Below are 18759 nucleotides of genomic sequence, written 5' to 3' on the forward strand. Positions count from 1 at the left end.
TTGGGGTGTCAACAGATGTATAAGAGGAACAATGACTTGTCTCTAAGTAAAATACCCACATTCATAACACCAATCACTCGACAGTTCAGAAAAAGTGAGTGGATCGTGAGTGAGGGACTTGATGGATTGAGTTGTAAGAGTGGCTGAATAGACTGGGACTATTTTCTCTGGAGTGTAGGAGTTTGAGGGGTGACCTTATACAGGTCTATAAAATAGAGGGGCATAGATCAGCTAGATAGTCATACCTTTTCCAAAAGGTAGGGGAGTCTAAAACTAGAGGGCATAGGTTTAAGGTGAGAGGGGAGAGATACAAAAGTGTCCAGAGGGGCAATTTTTTCACACACAGGGCGATGAGTACCTGGAACAAGCTGCCAGAGGTAGTAATAGAGGCGGGTACAATTTTATTTTTTAAAAAGCATTTAGATAGTTACATGGGTATGATGGGTATAGAGGGATATGGGCCAAATGTGAGCAACTGTGATTAGCTCAGGGGTTTTAAAAAAGGTGGCATGAACAAGTTGGGCCAAAGGGCCTGTTTCCATGCTGTAAACCCCTATGACTCTAGAAATCAAATCCTAGCAACATAAAGGGCCAGATTTTATGGCCTTACTTATCCTGAAACCGTAAAATTCCTATTCTCCACCCCTCACCCATTCTGATTCCTATGGCAGGCAGGACAGTAAAATTCTGGCCGAAGAGTTTGTAACTGCTTTAAACATACAACTTGCGTGAACATACAATAAGTAGACCAATAAGAGAAATGGCAACATGGTAATAGGATAGTATAGCATGGGTGATGTCTGTCTGAAATATTAAGAAATATGTCTGCTAATCAAAACTAACACCTAACACTATGTTTGCCTTGAGATTTATCTTCATTTTGTTCATTCGTGAGACATGGGCGTCGTTGGCTGGCCAGCATTTATTGTCTATCCGTGTTGCCCTTGAGAAGGTGGTAGTGAGCTGCTGCCTTGAAATGCTGCAGCCTACATACTGACGGTTGACCCACAATGTGCGAGAATGATTGATAAAACCGAGGGGCTTACTAGGTCATTTCGGAGGGCAGTTGAGTGTCAATCACGTTGCTATGGCCCTGGAGTCATATGCAGGCCAGACCAAGTAAGGACGGCAGACTTACTTCCTTCCTTAAAGGACATTAATGAACGACAAATTTCTACGTTCTTTTTAGTGAAAGCCTGTTCTTTAGACTGTATAATTTCCACAAACTATTTGTACCTATCCAGCACTTTATTCATAGAATAATATCTTTAAAGCATATTACAAGAGCATAATTGACAAAAGAATCAGCACTGAGGAAAGATCACCGAAAGCTTGATCAAAGTTTGGTGGAGGTTGTAGTAAATCCCCAGAGACAGAAGTCCCTTCACTGAAATCTCTTTATTTACAAGTCTGACAACTGCCTACAGAGTGCTGTCAGTTGGCTGTCGATACTAGGAGTCCCAGAGGAACTGACACGCCTGGGAAAATACAAAGCAAGATGCTCCTTGATTGGCCCTTAATCAGGGAATTCATATTCTAGCAGGCAAACCCCAATTACCTGATTAAAGCCATCACAGAGGTGTGCTGGCTACAATTGTGTAAGAGTTTAACCAAGTGAAGACAGTCTGACTGAGTTGGAGTACAGGGGAAAGACATTGGAAGAGAACAATGAAGCACTTCAGTTTGTTTTTAAGATGTGGGTATCACCGGAATTGGTAACATTTATTGCCCATTCCTAATTGCCTTTCAGTAGATGGTGAGCCTACAACTGAGGGGCTTGCTAGGCCATTTCAAAGGCCAGTTAAAAATCAGCCACATTGCTGTGGATCTGAAGTCCCATGTAGGCCAAACTGAGTCAGGATATCAGATCTCCTTGGCTGAAGGACACTGGTGTGCCAAACAGTTATTTGCATCAATCTGATAGCTCCATGACTGTAAATAATGATCCCAGCATTTTATTCTAGATTTATTTATTAAATTAAAGTTCACCAGATGTCATGGCTGGATTTGAACTCACGACTCTGGAAACAGTCTGGATCTCTGTATTACTACTACTGATGATATTCCTATGCTACTATCCATTATATTAATGCTACTAGATGAGGAGAGGGAGTGTACCATGATCACACTGACAGGGCATGTTATTCATCACTTTAATTAAGGCAGTTTCAGTGGCATGGCTGGAGTGGGCACCTGATTCCAGAGATTGAAATATGGAGTTGCCGGATAGGTAGGTACAGTTTGGGGCAACGATATGTTGAAGGGTTTCAATGTATAGGCTGGAATTCTACCATCCCACCCGCCGCAGGAATTGGAGGGAGCGAGGGGCAGACCATGGAAAGGTCCGTTGACCTCGGGCGGGATTTTCCTGTTTCAGGGCAAGCAAGGCTGGAAAATCTTGCCCATACTGTCTGTAGTCCACATGTACATCAGTGATAAATGAATACCTATATTTGTCACCTTTAGACGCCTCAATCTATGAACAGGTCATTATTTAAAAAGTGTAAGGTGATACGCTTTGGAAGGAATAATTTGACAAGGAAGTATTCAATGAATGATGGGACACTAGGAAGTTCTGAGGAACAAGGGGGCCTTGGCATGTTTGTCCACAGATCATGATGGTTGGAGGGTATGTTAGTAAGGCGGTGTCCCACATGGGACACTTGCCTTTATCAATTAAGGCAAAAATTACAAAAGTAAGGAAGTCATGTTGGAGTTGTATAGAACTTTGGTGAGGCCACAGCTATAGTACTGTCTGCAGTTCTGGTTGCCATATTATAGGAAGGATGTGATTGCAGAGGAGATTCTCCAGGATGCTGCCTGAGATGGAACATGTAAGTTATGAAGAGGGGTTGGGTAGGCTTGGGTTGTTTTCGTTGGAGTAGAGAAGACTGAGGGGCAACCTGATCGAGGTGTACAAGATTGAGGGATATGGAGCAGCTGTTCTCCTTAGCTGAAGGTCAGTCATGAGGGGACACAGGCTGAAGGTGAGGGGCAGGAGATTTGGGGAATGTGTGGAAAAACCCTTTTACCCAGAGGTCTGGAAAATGTTGCCTGGGAGGGTGATGGAGGCGAGTTGCCTCACATACTACTTTAAAAAAAAGTACCGGATTGAGCACTTGGCCCAAAGCCCTGAATGTTATGGCGTGCTAAATGCTGGCAGGTGCGAGTTCAGGTATTTCTAACGTGTTGATGTGGATTCAGTCGGCCAAAGGGCATCTTCTATGGCTATCCTTATGTTACTGGAAGCAGGAAATGACCATAAGATAAAATATAATGTTGCAACCAAACCTTCCTTTTTCTTCTCAATACTCTGCTGTGCCACCTTCCTCTCTCTCTCTCTCTGTGTCTCTCTGTCTCTCTCTCTCACAAAGTACACTTAATTGCTTTTTGAGCTCGTATATCCTGTTTACTGTAAGATGAGTACAATATATTCATAATAAAACTTTGCCAGGAAAATATTATGTACTAATTCAGGTAGAATATGCTTTGATTTCTGTTTCATGTAGGAGTAGTTTAAATGGCTTGGTGCTGGTAATTTTGACTGCAAACATCCAATACAGATGGAGTATGAGTCAATGTTCATTCAGAGATACAGAAGAGAGTGCAGTCTACTTCCAATAGGATGAGCTGCTCTTTTTAAAAACTATTTCCTCTATTATAAATGTCGTGAAATTGCTGGAAATATTTGGCCGTTCTAGCACGAGGGGGCATGGCTTTAAATTAAGGGGGGGTAGTTATAGGACGGATGTCAGGGGCAGGTTCTTTACCCAGAGGGTGGTGAGGGACTGGAATGCCCTGCCTGCTGCAGTTGTAAATGCGCCTAGTTTGGAGGCGTTTAAGAGATTGGTGGATAGGTTTATGGACGAAAAGGGATTGGTTTAGATTAGTGGGTCAATGTTTTTTTTTAAAAATAAGACTGGTCGGCGCAACATTGTGGGCCGAAGGGCATGTTCTATGTTCTATGTTCTATGTTCTATGTTCTATGTTCTATGTTCTATGTTCTATGTTCTATGTTCTATGTTCTATGTTCTATGTTCTATGTTCTATGTTCTATGTTCTATGTTCTATGTTCTATGTTCTATGTTCTGGCATCATCTGTGGAGAGAGGTAAAGAGTAAGGGTGCGATCTTGCTGGCCGTTCACGCCACGTTCCTGCTGCAGTGAGGTCAGGGAATTTAGCACCCAGCCAAATTTCCATTCACTGCAGCGGGATGGGAAAATCCCACCACAATATTTGGACCTCAATGGCTCAGTCTGTGGTGCTCTTTTGGAACTGGAAAAATTGAGACATGCAACTGGCTCTAACCAAATACAGAGGCAGGGCAAGGGAGAGAGAGTATGAAATGGCAAATGGGAAGGTCCGTGATAGGGTGAAGGCAGGAATGATGGTTTAAGGCAAAAAGGGGTGGTATTGGGACAATAAATTAAACAAAAGATAGGTGGAGAGGAACTTTAAGTGGCCACAGCAGAATAATTCCCTACAGCCAGCTGTGTGGGATTTGCGTGTTCTCCCCATGGCTGTGTGGGTTTCCTCTGGGTGCTCCAGTTTCCTCCCTCACTCCGAAAAGGTTGGGATTGATTGACCATGCTAAATTGCCTCTTAGTGTTAGAGTGATTAGCAAGATAAATACCTGGGCTTACAGGGATAGAGCCTGGGTGGAACTGTTGTCAGTGCAGGCACAATGGGCCAAATGGCCTGCTTCTGCACTGTAGGGATTCTATGAAACTGGTTATGTTGTTCAAGAAGAACCTGCATTACTAAAGCACCTTTGAAAAATAAAACACCAATAAACTTCACCGGACTATTACCGCACAAAACTTGACCAGAGCAATGTGAGGAACGGCTGATCGAAAGTCTAGAGGTTGGTTTTAAAGAGCATCTGTTGGAACAGGCACTGCAAGGCTTAATGAGGACATTTCAGATATTGAGGCCAAAATTAGTCTTCCTCTATCGTACACTTCAATTTTGATGGATCAGTCCCCTCTGCTTCATCAGAGTGCACTGTTTGTGTTTTATCCCCACAGCTCTGGAGAAAGGCCTGCTGAAAACACTGCAGAAGCTGGATGAGTATTTGAACACGCCCCTCCCTGAAGAGATCGATGCGGACAGCATGGAGGACATCAAGGCTTCCAACCGCAAGTTTCTGGATGGAAGTGAGATGACACTAGCAGATTGCAACCTGCTGCCGAAGCTTCACATTGTCAAGGTACCTCATTACGTCGCATTGTGTTAGGACGCAACTGACTACACAGCTAGGTGTTGGCAAAGAAAATAAATGAGAAAGCATTCACTGCAGGACCAGGTGATCCAGAACAACATGGCATATTGTTTTGCCACCCTATACATAGAACCATAGAATGTTGCAGCTCAGAAACAGGCCTTTTGGCCCTTGTCTGTGCCAAACCATTTTTTTGCCTAGTCCCACTGACCTGCACTTGAACCATCTTCGAATACATCTTGTGTGTGTTTGCGTTCAGGTGAAGTGGTTTCCCAAGCTTAGCAATTCTGCTGCTCTCAGTCCAACAGAAAAGCTAAATCCGTTTCTTTTAAACAGATTTTAGCTGCCTACACTACTTCTCTTCTGATCCATGCTCCAGCGTCTGGCAAATTTGCTTAGGCTGGGAAACTTCCATTGCTCCCATGCTCAGGCCTCCCATTAGAAGGGCAGAGCAGGCTCAGTGCTTCCACTAGATTCCAGTCTGCAAGTTTAAAGAGGACTCTGCCAGCTTGGTGTGGGAAGCCTGACTGTTGACTGCCAGAATAGAGGAGGAAAGTTAACTGCCTGACTCCATTTCAAATAAGACTTCTTATTCCCTCTGTCAATTGGGGCTGGATTTTCACTTGGTCCAGATGATTTGAAAGCTCTTTAAAAATGGCAATCCAGATCCGATTCTAATATTCCTGATCCCGTTTTCAGAAGTGCCTTTTAAGGGTGCAGGTTGGTTTGGGTCATGCATCTGCATTCTATTCCCCCAGCCTGGCCATCTCAATCCAACGGGGATGGGCATGTCCTAATACTTCATAATTTTATGTACTCTGGTCAGCTTTTTAAAGAAACGCAGTTCCCCATGTCTAAGTGCTGAACGAGAAAACAGGAGAGAATTGCATTGATGTTTTGGGTGAGCTCCCAGTCCTATCATGTGGTACTTCGTAAAGAAAAAGTGCCAGGATGCGATTCTCGCCAGTAGGGGGTGAGCAAGGAGCCTGCTGCTGAGTTCTAGGGGCACCATTGTGCAGGCAACTTGATCTCCCAGTGTGATGGGAGATATCCCACTGGCATCCCCTTCCCCTTACGGACATTGGGACTCCCCAATTGACTGGTGGGACAGGCCAATAGAATCAGGGCTTATGAAATTGACAGAAGTGATCTAAAATCCAGAGGTGTCAGTCAAGCAATGTTTCCCCTGGTGTTTGAGGACTCTAATGGGTGTCTTAGCTCTGAGCCAAAAATATATAATGAGGCTTGGCTGAGGTCCCAGAAATCCATCAGTCTTCTGAAACACCAGAGCTAGCTGACAGCTTTGTCTCTCTGATCTATGCTGTCAGTTTTGCAATGTTTATCTAAGTAAGATAAAGAATTTGACTTGTTTTATTTTGTTTGTGGGATGTGGCAAGGCTGACCAGGCTAGTATGTGTTGCCCATCCCTAATGTACCATTAAACTGGGTGACCTGTCTGGCCATTTCAGAAGATAGTTAAGAGTCAATCACATTCTTTTCTAGGGAAACATGTTTGCAGTTTCTGCTATTGATGCTTTAAAGTATCTGGGTGATTGGCACTTTTGTTGAGTTGCAGTAAAATAAATTTATTTTTGATTGGAAAGTTATCAATGAATTCTTAAAATTTTTTTTACACATCCTACTATCACTATAGGGTTCATTGCTTCTTTGAGTGCATAGAATAGACACAAATCTGTTATAGCTTGGTATTGGGGCTTGAGCCATCGGGGATAGGTAGGAGTCACAGTTTGGCATGCAGGTCATGAAGGACCATTGAAGTAACGGCATAAGGCACCATAGAGAGTGGGGATGGCATGTGGGTGGCATTGGTGAGACGTATGAATTGTGTGGGAGGTTGTGAGGGATGCTAGGCTTCTCAGTTTGTATTTTTATAATGAACAAGTTTCACAGCACAGAGGTGGACTTTTTAAATAGCATGTCTTCACACCCACTAGCTTCTGCGGCTGCCTCTGACCTTTTCCCCAGGCTGCCCGGCCCAACCACAGCCCACACCTGCCTGCCCGGCCCAACCACAGCCCACACCTGCCTGCCCATAAGGAAAATCCTGTCCTCGTGAGCACTTCCCCTCAGGCGGGCAAGGCAAGGCAGGAATTCTCCCGGCTCCTGGTACCTGCCTCCCGGGTGATAATCCAACTCTAAATACTAACACTTCCATATCCTGAGCCACTCTGTTATCAAATTAAAAATAAGCATAGAGAGGAAATATCGAAACAGGTTAGTGAGGTCCTCCTACATCAGAAATTGTGGATGTTAAGCCGACAGCTTTCTTACTGTAGCTGCCTTTATACAACATGCTGCTTTACTCCACTGTGAGGCTGTAATAATCAGTAAACATTTTACATATGTAAAACTTTATGCTGATAACCAGATCCCACCTGTGTAGGGCAGAAGTTGCAACTGTTGACATTTTTAGTTGAACAGGAACACAGAGATGGTACTATTCAGGACACAAGAAACGGGTGCAGGAACCATACCACTCGGCTCCTTGAGTCTTGCTCTCCCATTTGATCAGGTCATGGTTGATTATCCACATCAATTCCACTTTCCCACACTTCTTTTTCCTTTGATTCCCTTTGGGCCCAAAACCCTATCAAACTTGTTGAAAATACTCATCCCCAGGTCACCACGGGAGATAATTCTAAGTTGAGGAAATTTCTCCTCCCCTAAGTCCTCACCTGATCCCTTATTCTGAGTGTATGGTCTTTAGTTCTGAAGCCTCCAGCCAGAGAAAACATCATCTCACCATCTATCCTCGAATAATTTTATATGTTTCAATTTGCTCATCTCTCATTCTTCTAAATGCCAGAAAATATAGGCTGATTTCTGTTCTACCTGTGCCCACAGGGTACACTCTCCTCATGGATCAATCAGTGAGCCTCACAGTGCCGGGGACACGGATTTGATTCCCAGTTTTGCTCACTGTCTGTGCAGAGTCTGCACGTTCTCCCTATGTCTGCATGGGTTTCCTTCAGTTTCCTCCCTCAGTCTGAAAGATGTGCTGGTTAGGTGCATTAGCCATGCTAAAATTCTCCCTTGGTGTACCCAAACGGGCGCTGGAGTGTGGGCGCACAAACTTCATTTCAGTGTTAATGTAAGCCTACTTCTGACACTAATAAATCAACTTTAAACTTTGTTGCATTCTGATCAAGGCAAATATATTCTTCCTTTGGTAAGAAGACCAAAATGTATGTGGCACCTCACATGTGGTGACAACGAAACACACAAAATATTGTAGCAAAACTTCCATTCTTTATATTGCAATCCCTTGCAATAAAAACATGCTACTTGCCTTTCTAGATGCTGCACCCATATCTGCACACTAACTTTTTGTGTTTCTTGCCCAAGAATACTTGCATCACTCTGAAGATCAATATTTAAACATTTCTTACCATTTAAAAGATTCTGCTTTTTTACTCATGCCCAAAGTGAATAACCTCATATTTCCCCACATTATACTCCATCCGCCATCATTTTGTCCAATCTAGCCAATCAAACTAGTCTTTATCCCTTTGCATCCTCCTCACAGTTTACACCCCAAACTAACATAGTTTAATCAATGAACCTGTATATTTTACACTCTGTCCCATCATCTAAGTTATTGTCATAGATTGTAACTAGCTAAGGCTTAAGCACCAGTCCTTGCAGCACTTTCCTTTTGATATTTACCAATCCTCTGTCCATGCTGATGTATTACCCCCACCATGAACCCTAATCTTTTGTAAAAATCCTGATCCTTTCAGAATTTATTAAAATAACAATGGACAATTGTAAATCACATCAATCTCCTTAAGCAGTCCAGATGATGTCAGTCCAGAACCTAGAGATAAAACAATGGCCTTGTAATCACTCTCCTGTATTCATTATTTTCTTTAATTTACAGTGGAGCGTGTGAAGCACCTTCATCATTGTTGGTTAGACCACATTTGGAATACTGTTCCAATTCTGGTCACCATACCACCAGAAGGACATGGAGGTTTTGGAGAGAGTACAGAAAAGATTTACCAGGATGTTGCCTAGTATGGAGGATATTAGATATGAGGAGAGATTGATTAGTCTGGGATTGTTCCCCCTGGAAAGACAGAGGCTGAGGGGCGATTTGATAGAAGTTTTTAAAATTATTAGGGGATAGATAGGCTGAAGAGTTGGAAGCTTTTTCCCAGGGCAGAAATGACAAATACAAGGGTGCACAAGTTCAAGGTAAGGGGGGAAAGGTTCAGTGGGGATATGTGGGGAAAATTTTTTACGCAGAGGGTGGTAGTGGCCTGGAATGCACTGCCAAATGAGGCAGATACATAAGCAACATTTTAAGACTTATCTGGATAGACACATGAACAAAAGGGGACGAGAGGGATACAGGCAGTTGGTCTGGATAGGACAACGTGATTGGTGTTGGCTTGATGGGCCGAAGGACCTGTTCCTGCGCTGTACTGTTCTTTGTTCTTTGACTTCCAATTTTTGCAACAAAAAAAATCCCGCCCACTTGCCATGGGAATCAAAGTGGACGGGACATGAACCATGCAAAGGTCTGTTGACCTCGGGCGGGATTCCCTGGTCTTGGCAAGCGTGGATGGAAAATCCCACCCAATGATTATCATGGAACTTGAGTGGACCATGAGTCTTATATATTTGACACTTGATGACATTGACTCTGATATAGTCATCATTTCAAGTTTACAAGACACAGAACATATCACAAATAAATAAATGATAAAAAATACAAATGAGATTTAATCATGCTGTTTCATACCTTTCTAAAAAAAAATACTGTATGGCCATTCTGATATGATAAAGCAGTATATAAATGCAAGTTCTTTTTTTTTGGTAGGTTGTCGCAAAGAAATATCGGAACTTTGACATTCCCAAATCCATGACGGGAATCTGGCGATACCTGCAGAATGCCTACACCAGGGATGAATTCACAAATACGTGCCCCGGAGACAAAGAAATTGAAATCGCGTATGCAGATGTAGCAAAACGCCTCAGCAAGTGATGGTGGACAAGGCCAGCACAAGCATTCACTAACAGAAAAGCTTTTGTTAACAGACTACGCTTTACTTTTATTGCATGGTTTTTGCAAAGTTGTCAGATATTTTATATTTTCCATTGGATTATAACTTCAGGTATCTCAGACCTTACTTTTTTTATATATATATATTTCTTAGGAAGGGCTTTCAAGGTTCAGTAAGCCAAGCATGCACTTGCCTAGGTGAGCAGAACCAATTGGCAACTGATATCCAACAAGGTCTGGATATCTATGGGAAAATGTTAGAGGAACCTGTGCCTTTAAGACCTTGTGCTGTGAGAGGTCACTCTATAATATGTGGAAGATAGCAAAAGAATATTGCTCATCTGTCAATTTTTGATCACATTTATATGTAGACATCACAAACTCAATCTTAGCTTCAAAAGTTAACGTAGGCGGCGCGGTGGCACAGTCGTTAACACTGCTGCCTCACAGCTCCAGGGACCTGCATTGAATTCCCGGCCTGGGTCACTGCTTGCGCAAAGCCTGCGCATTCTCCCCCTATCTGCGTGGGTTTCCTCCAGGTGCTCTGGTTTAGTCCGACAGACCTACAGATGTGTTAGTTAGGTGTATTGGCCATGCTAAACCCTCCCTCAGCGTATCCAAACAGATGCCAGAGTGTGGCGACTAGGGGATTTTCACAGTAATTTGCTGACTTGTGACACCAATAAATAAACTTTTTTTTAAAACAAGGTTAAAATTGTCGTCTTGGTTAGTGTGACATTAGAAGAACCTAAAAATAACCACCGTCATTAAATAAGCAAATGACCTTGAAAGCCCAATTGTAGGTATTAAGAAAGAAATACACATACAAATGCTAAATATTATAAGTTACAGTATTCATCTGATCAGTTTTATCTTTGTATTTATAATGCTGCAATAATCCTCAAGTCCTTGACTGCTTAATCATGAGTTAAATATTGCCATTTGCCCTATTGTTAAACTTCATTCCAAACTATTATGACACATTTTATTGTTTTCTTTGGTTTTATAGATATTTTGATAACAGAAGAATCAGTTTGCCCTGGATTCCTATAGTTGATATAAAGGGTGGCTGAGTGAGAGATTAAACAAAATCAACACTGAAGTAAAACATGGTGATTAGTGGCTGTAGCGGGTGATGCAATATCCAGTTTTTAGCAATTTTTTATAAGTTTTTGTTAAGTGGACCTTTTTGTTCTTACGGAGATACACACACTGAAGACAATAAAGTCTGGATTAATAGCTCTCCCTATGTTCTAGTGTAATTTCAAAAGAGATCGAATGCTTTAAGAGTAGACCAGCTTTACTATGCTCCATGTACGACATGTCAGTGCACCAAAAGAGATGAAGCCGGTTGTAAGTTGGATGTTCTTAAGTTGCAATACGTGGCGCAATTCTCTGCACTGCGGGGCCAGTCACTCCAGAGAACATGGACTTTGAGATTCCTGACAAGGAATGTTCAAATTGGTCTTGCGTTTCTTTCTCCTCTTTATCTGCATCAGAATACCAAACCCAGGCACAACGTGGGTGGCACAGTGGTTAGCTGTCTCACAATGCCAGAGACCTGGGTTCAATTCCTGGCTTGGGCCACTGCCTGTGTGGAGTCTGAATGCTCTCGCTGTGTCTGTGTGGATTTCCTCCAGGTGCTCCAGTTTCCTTTCACAGTCCGAAAGATGTGTTGGTGCATTGGCCATGCTAAATTCTCCTTCAGTGTACCTGGAGCAGGCACTGGACTGTGGCAACCAGGGAATTTTCACACTAACTTCATTGCAGTGTTAAAGTAAGTGTATTTGAGACACTAATAAATAAACTTATATTTGACACATGCCCAGTTCATAGCTGATATTCAGTACAGAATGACAGAACTCTTCCACTGTTGATTGTCATTGCTCTATTAGTTCCTTGTCATAGGACGTAACGTACTTGATAACCTGACAATGGTGGTACCATTCATTCCAGGAGTCTGGGTTGCTGCGGCCACTTGCTTTTGTATATGCATGTCTGGAGCTATGGATAGTGATGGTAGAGGCTCCAACATCACATGTCTGAAAAGGAAAATCTCCCAGTCTTGCCACCTGCCATTGGCCAGTGTTGGATTTTCAGATTGATGCATGGATTGTTTGCCTGAATTATGAATGCAGATTCCTTGGCCATCTAGGCCTGGAGTGGGATCAAACGTAGAGTTCCTGGATCAGAGTCAGTAACGTTACTCACTGCATCGCAAGACCTCACCACCTGACAAACTACAGACTATTTATCTAATAATCACTTGGTAATACAGTTAAGAGTACACATCACCCAAAGATATCCCAAGTTGATTTATTTAAGTCCATTTATTTGTGAAGGAGTTTACATGAAAAATCAAACTGCTATTTATCTGTCTGTTAACTCAGTTGAACTGTGAACGAAATTATTATTCCCCCAGTGGTGGCAAAATTCTCTAAAAATAACAAGGTTACTTCAGTTCAGATGAAACAGATAGAAGTGATTGTTGCAACAATATGAAATTATTCTCTTTGAAAAGCAATGACAATGAAATTACATCACATTGATTTTATAAACACTTTCATATTCCTGATTGCAGAAATGCAAATCATTTAATGTCATCTGAACTGTTGTCTAGGTGCAAAGGCAAGGCCTAGAACTGCAAAACTCTTGTGACCAACTCAGTTCACTTCAGTTTGTACATGCACGTATCCAGCCAGCTGACAGTAAAGCAGCAGCTGAGAGCTGTGCTGGAGACTCTACAAGCCAGATAATCACCTCTGCAGACAGAGGCTGTAGGGTAAGCGAAAACAGCTCTGCAGAGACTGCCGGAGAGTGTACATCCTGCCAAAAAAAGAAAGCCATTTAGAAGAATCCCATGTGCTTTTATTGTAAGTAACAGGATAGCTCGCAGAATGTTCTGCCTGCTTGTAAACAAACCTGAATTGTAAAATTGTATTGTCTCATTTAATTGTGGTCATATTTTTTGTGTTCTGCTTTCATTCAATACCAGGCTGACTTCATTGTAAACAGCTTTCCCAAGGAAAGCCATCTCAAGCAGGATCATTACCCCAGGTGCTGAATCACAAACACCATTTGTCATTAATTGGCCTAACCTGGCATTATTTACACATAACATCCATAAGCAAAACAAAAGAATACCACATCATGTGACACTGTGGCACAATCTCAGCTTGGGTCACCATCTGTGCAGAGTCTGCACATTCTCCCCGTGTCTGCGTGGATTTCTTCCAGGTGCTCTGGTTTCCCCCCACAGTCCGAAAGGTGTGCTGGTTAGGTGCATTGGCCATGCTAAATTCTTCCTCAGCGTACCCGAACAGGTGCCGGAACGTGATGACTAGGGGATTTTCACGCTAACTTAATTGCGGTGTTAATGTAAGTATTTGTGACTAATAAATAAACTTATGTATAAAGGTTCAACCTGAATTTGTTCATCACAGAATCATTGAGCAATGCAGCATGGAAACAGGTCATTTGGCCCAACCAGTCCATGCATCCCAGCTAGACCAATTGCCTTCATTTGGCCCATGTCCCTCTAATCCTTTCCTAGCTGTGATACTTCTCTTTTTTTTTTTAAACAAGAGTAACACTTAAAAAAAAAATTAAATGGCTAAATTGCTCTATTTTGTAGAGTAGGATAATTCTCAGTATGCTATAACCTGAAGGTTAGTGTGTCCTTTAAGAAATGGTAGCCCATTTTCTTCTGGAAGATGCCACTGCCTTTTCATTTTTATGTTGACACCCTGTTGCATGAAAAGAATAAATGGAATGTTGACCAGATAATAGTTAATTGTTGTTGTACTTGTGAGGAAGTCCTGGAAACTCCTCCCTCCCTCCAAGGTAGAAGAAATGATCTGTGCTAAACTGAAATAATGTAAAATAGACTCTTGTAACAAATGCACAGTTTCAGGAATATTTGTGATCATTTAAGAAAATCAAATATTCATGTAGGGTTTACAGCATGAAATCTGAAGTGAATGTGCCTTCATCTCCAAATATATTTGGGAATTGGACAAGGTATGCACGCGGTTTTATAATTCCTTGGTTCATCCCAGCTTGACTTCATCATGTTCCAATAAATATTCCTTAAACTATTATATTTTCCCCTTTGAAAACATCAATAATTTAGTTCAATACACATGCTGGATTGTTCACCCTGATAAGGTGCTCACACTGATCCAAGTTGAATTAGAATTGGATTTGATTTGAGCTTTTATATTTGAGCTTTTGAGCAGGTGCTGCCATTGGATGCAGAGCAAGATCATAAGATATGGGAGCAGAATTAGGCCTTTGGCTCATCAAGTCTGCTCCACTGTTAATTATGACTAAATCTCAACCCCGTTCTCCTGTCTTTCCCTTGTAACCATTGATCCCCTTACCAATCGAGCCTATCTATCTGTCTTAAATGTACTCAATGGCCTCCACAACCTTCTATGGCAATGAATTCCATAGATTCATTCTCTCTGGCTGAATAAATTCCTCCTCACCACAGTTCTAAAGGATCGTCCCTTTATTCTGAGGCTGTGTTATCGGATCTTAGTCTAGCCTACAAATGGAAACGTCTTTCCCAAGTCCATCCTGTCCAGGCCTTTCAGTATTCTGGTAAGTTTCAATGAGATACCCCCTCATGCTACTGAACTGCATCAAGTACAGACCCAGAGTCCTCAAATGCTCCTCATATATCAAGCTTTTTGTTCCTGGGATCATACTCATGAACCTCCTCTGGACCCTCTCCAAGACCAGCACATCCTCCCTTAGATATGGGGCCCAAAATTGCTCACGATGCTCCCAATGTGGTCTGACCAGAGCCTTGTAAAGCATTAGTAATGCAAGTCTCCTTTTGTATTCCAGTCCTCTCAAAATGAACAACAGGGTAAGCCCTTTTTTAGGTGGTTTTGACATTATTGCTGTGCTAACGTGAATTCAGCATTGTAATCATTAGTTCTCATGTGGTGGGAGAATAAGTAGGTCAGAAAGAAAATTGTGCAAAGAATTTGATCCACAGTTTAAAAAAAAGTGTGACAGAGGCTACCCTGTCAAATCAAAAGGAACATTGCACCGCTTCTGTGGGACCTGCAGGGAGTGAATTTATGAAATTATTGTTTGCCTTTCAACATGGTCATCTAAACTTTGTAAAATATGTATTCCATGCTTAGGAGCACTCATTTGTATTTACTTCTAAGTTTAAAAAGCTGTCAATATTTATTGGCTAAGTCTGTCCTGAAACTATAACAATGTCTCCAATATCACAGTGAATGTTATCTTAGAGTTTTGCTTATATAGAATTTAGTACATAATAGGACATTCACATTCAGAATTTCCCACACTTGCTGCAAATAAATCTATCAACACTTCAGAAAACATTTCTGAAAATAATGCTTAGCAAATGGAAAATATATATTCTTCAAGCATATCAGAAGACGGGGACTGGGGCTTACAGAAATTGGAAAGGAGCAAAGTCAAGGTAAAATGTTGGAACTATCAAGATCACAAGCTTCAGTAAGCCTTGAATTGGGCTGAACTAATGTTTTACAGGAGTTTTCCTGCCGCCTCCTCCCAGCCAAGCTATTTGCAAACTAGTGGTAGTGGGGGTTGGCGGATCATTGGGAGGTGAGGGCACGTAAATTAGGATTGGTGGCTAGCCCACTGCCTTCCTGCTCACTGCTGAGTTGTCCCTCATAATATGGTGGGTGGGTAAGGCTTCAGACAACCTTTCCACCCTGAGGCCTGTTGAGGTCCTCACCTGGCCAGTTGGCAGGTGATTAAGGATCTTGTTCTGAACCACCACAATAATCTGCAGCTGGGAAAAGTGGAATGAAGAATGCCAGTCTGCTTACTGCATCAGCATTTCAGGTACTTCCTTTTAGAGGATTGGGAGGGTTATGGGAATAGCCCTGTATCCACTGGGGACACCCCCATCAAGATGTTAGCCACCCCCTTCCTTTTTAACTCCACCAGGCCTTTGAAACCATGCCTGGCATCTCTTTCCCCTCCCCACCCCTCTCCAACTCCTCCCTGTGCCTAAGGTCCTCCACGACCTGAAACTGCATACGTGTCTGACCGCTGTGGATCTTCTTGGTGCTGTATATAGTGACAGTTGCAGCCACCACTGCCACTCGGGAGGTGAGACCTCCTTTGCTTGAGGAGTGGAAGTCCCATAGCTGCCTTGTTAAGACCACTCCCAGTATATTATGGCTGTGAGACAGAATTCTTTTTAAACAACACACCTTTTAAAATTCAGCCCATGATCTGGGCTCTAACTATTTTTATGTGGTCCTTATGTTTTGGTGACATACAAAAGTTTTGTGGAGTCCAGCTTTACAAATTATGAGGAATACCAGTTTAGCTTGGGCTTTCTGATTCCTGTTTTATTCATGCCTACTAACATATTAATGATGATTAATAAACAATGGAAGAATCAATCCAATGATCCAGGAGCCTGAATGGTGTATTTGAGACTCTGGCTCATCACAAGGGTGAGAGTATCATACACACTTTCAAACTAGCTGGCACCTTTTTTGCTGAACTTGCTTAAACATCATTTCCACAGTTAAAAGTCCACAATTACACAAAGGCCAGGATTCTCCAACCTTGCCCAAGGCTGGGATTCTCCGGTTTCGCTGCAATGAATGGAGTTTTGGCTGGGTGCCAAATTCTGCATTCCCTGTGGCAGGGTGAACAAGATCAAAGAATGCTGACCTTTAAATTTGCATTTTGTAATATCCCATTCTCAGGTTTGCAAATGAAAATAAAAATTCTGGTTCAATTTGACCAAAGTTCACATGACCTTGAATTCCACATTCATGTCCACGAGGATCTTCACCTCCAACAGTTAGTTTCTCGTTATCACAATATTGATAACCCAATGGTCAGTCTTGTAACACGTGGGGCAGAATTTTCCTTTCCGGCCTGCTATGGGAATTGTAGCTGGTGGGACGGGATTGTGCAAAGGTCCATTGTCCTCAGACAGAATTTTTCGGTATTGGGGCAAGCGTGGCTGGAAAAACCCACCCACGGTGTTTTGAGTAGCTCTGTGCCAGTATCTAATACATTTGTGATACTTGGACCATTGATCAGTAGTATCAGTCCCTTACAGTTTACTGTTTCATATAAAAGGGCCATACACTAAAGAGCTATCATTGGGGTCAGTTAGCTCAGTTGGCTCGATGGCTGATTGGTGATGCAGAGTGTTGCCAATAGCCATATGGGCTGAAGTTAGTCAAGAAGGCCCTGCCTTCCCAACCTTATCCCTCACCTGAGATATGGTGACCCTCAGGTTAAATCACTACCAGTCATCTCTCCCTCTCAAAGTCGAGAGTAGCCTATGGTCATTTGGGACAATGGCAACTTCCATTATTGGGTCAATATTACTGCAAACTGTTAAGACTTTGAAGTAGGGACAACTTTGCAGAACATTTAACACAGATTAAGCAAACATATCTGGCAAAATATTGTAATCTCTTCCAATAGCAGTGCCAACAGCAACATAATAATTAAATATTGGAAGAGAACTCAGAGAATTTTGGTATGATGTTCTAAACATGTCGAGGTGTGTCGAGCTTCAGCTATGAAGGGATCAATGTTCATCAATAAACCTAAGGCTGGATGTAGCACTACTTGTGATTTCTAATTTTAAGATGCAATTTTAAATGCATGTTTTTTCAAAAATTGTGAAATAATGAAGGAAATAGTTAGAACACTTGTTGCAGTGTTATCTGACATTTGACATAAAGACCTTTCAGAGGAAGCTATGTTCAGAAGGTCCTCATTCTGCAGTATATTGTCTTCTATTTGTTTTTAGAATCAATAATAAAGTGGGAAACACTGCTTTTTCACTAATGAACGAATCAAAACACAGATCATGATTACAGTCTCTTAATGAAAGCTGAAAGACTGCAATTATTCCTAAACTGCGCCTTGCGAAAATCAAACCATATATTACTGTCAAAGAAGATGCTTTGAAAATAGAAAGGAACTGAATCAATGAAACTGTGTTTGAAACAGATTATTAAGACTATTGTAAAGTTCAAATCTGAGTGCTGATTGCCAAATATGTGCAGATATGTTAATGTTGGCACAGTAACTAACTACTGTAGCTGTACGAAAATATCAATTAACATGTAATTTCTGAAGCAGCTACCTCAGTCAAAAGCCTCAGTCACAAAATAAATGTTCTTGTACATTTTCAGCTTGTGCGCTCTACACATTTGTTCCAGTCATTTGAAAATAATTTCTCCATATCCAATTTCTTTGTATTTATTGCTTTTTTAAATATGCACATTTAAAGTAAGTGCTTATTTTACAGGGAGAGGGCGATACTTGATCAGCAGAAATTGAGAAGCTATGTGCAAGATCATTAAAGTAACACTGATTAAACCTAAACAAAGCCTGAACAGTCCTAATATGGAATTAGTGTCCTGGTTTTGTGCACAGCAGCACCAGTGACCTGGGTTTGATTCCTGGCTTGGGTCACTGTCTGTGTGGAGTCTGCATGTTCTCCTCATG

At 41.9% G+C, this 18759-nt stretch overlaps 1 protein-coding gene across 1 annotated transcript in view; it reads left to right on the forward strand.

Annotated features, from left to right (window-relative positions):
* clic4 (chloride intracellular channel 4) overlaps nt 1–11494 on the forward strand; it is a 133796-nt gene extending 122302 nt beyond the window's left edge. The window contains exons 5-6 of the mRNA XM_080211739.1: nt 5029–5210; nt 10069–11494. Coding sequence (XP_080067865.1) covers nt 5029–5210; nt 10069–10233 — 347 coding nt within the window. The 3' untranslated portion in view covers nt 10234–11494. The remainder of the gene's footprint in view (nt 1–5028; nt 5211–10068) is intronic.
* The last annotated feature ends 7265 nt before the right edge of the window (nt 11495–18759 follow it).

This window comes from Carcharhinus amblyrhynchos, chromosome 24, assembly GCF_965287045.1.
Source record: "Carcharhinus amblyrhynchos chromosome 24, sCarAmb.v2.hapA, whole genome shotgun sequence".
Taxonomy (NCBI): Eukaryota; Metazoa; Chordata; class Chondrichthyes; order Carcharhiniformes; family Carcharhinidae; genus Carcharhinus; species Carcharhinus amblyrhynchos.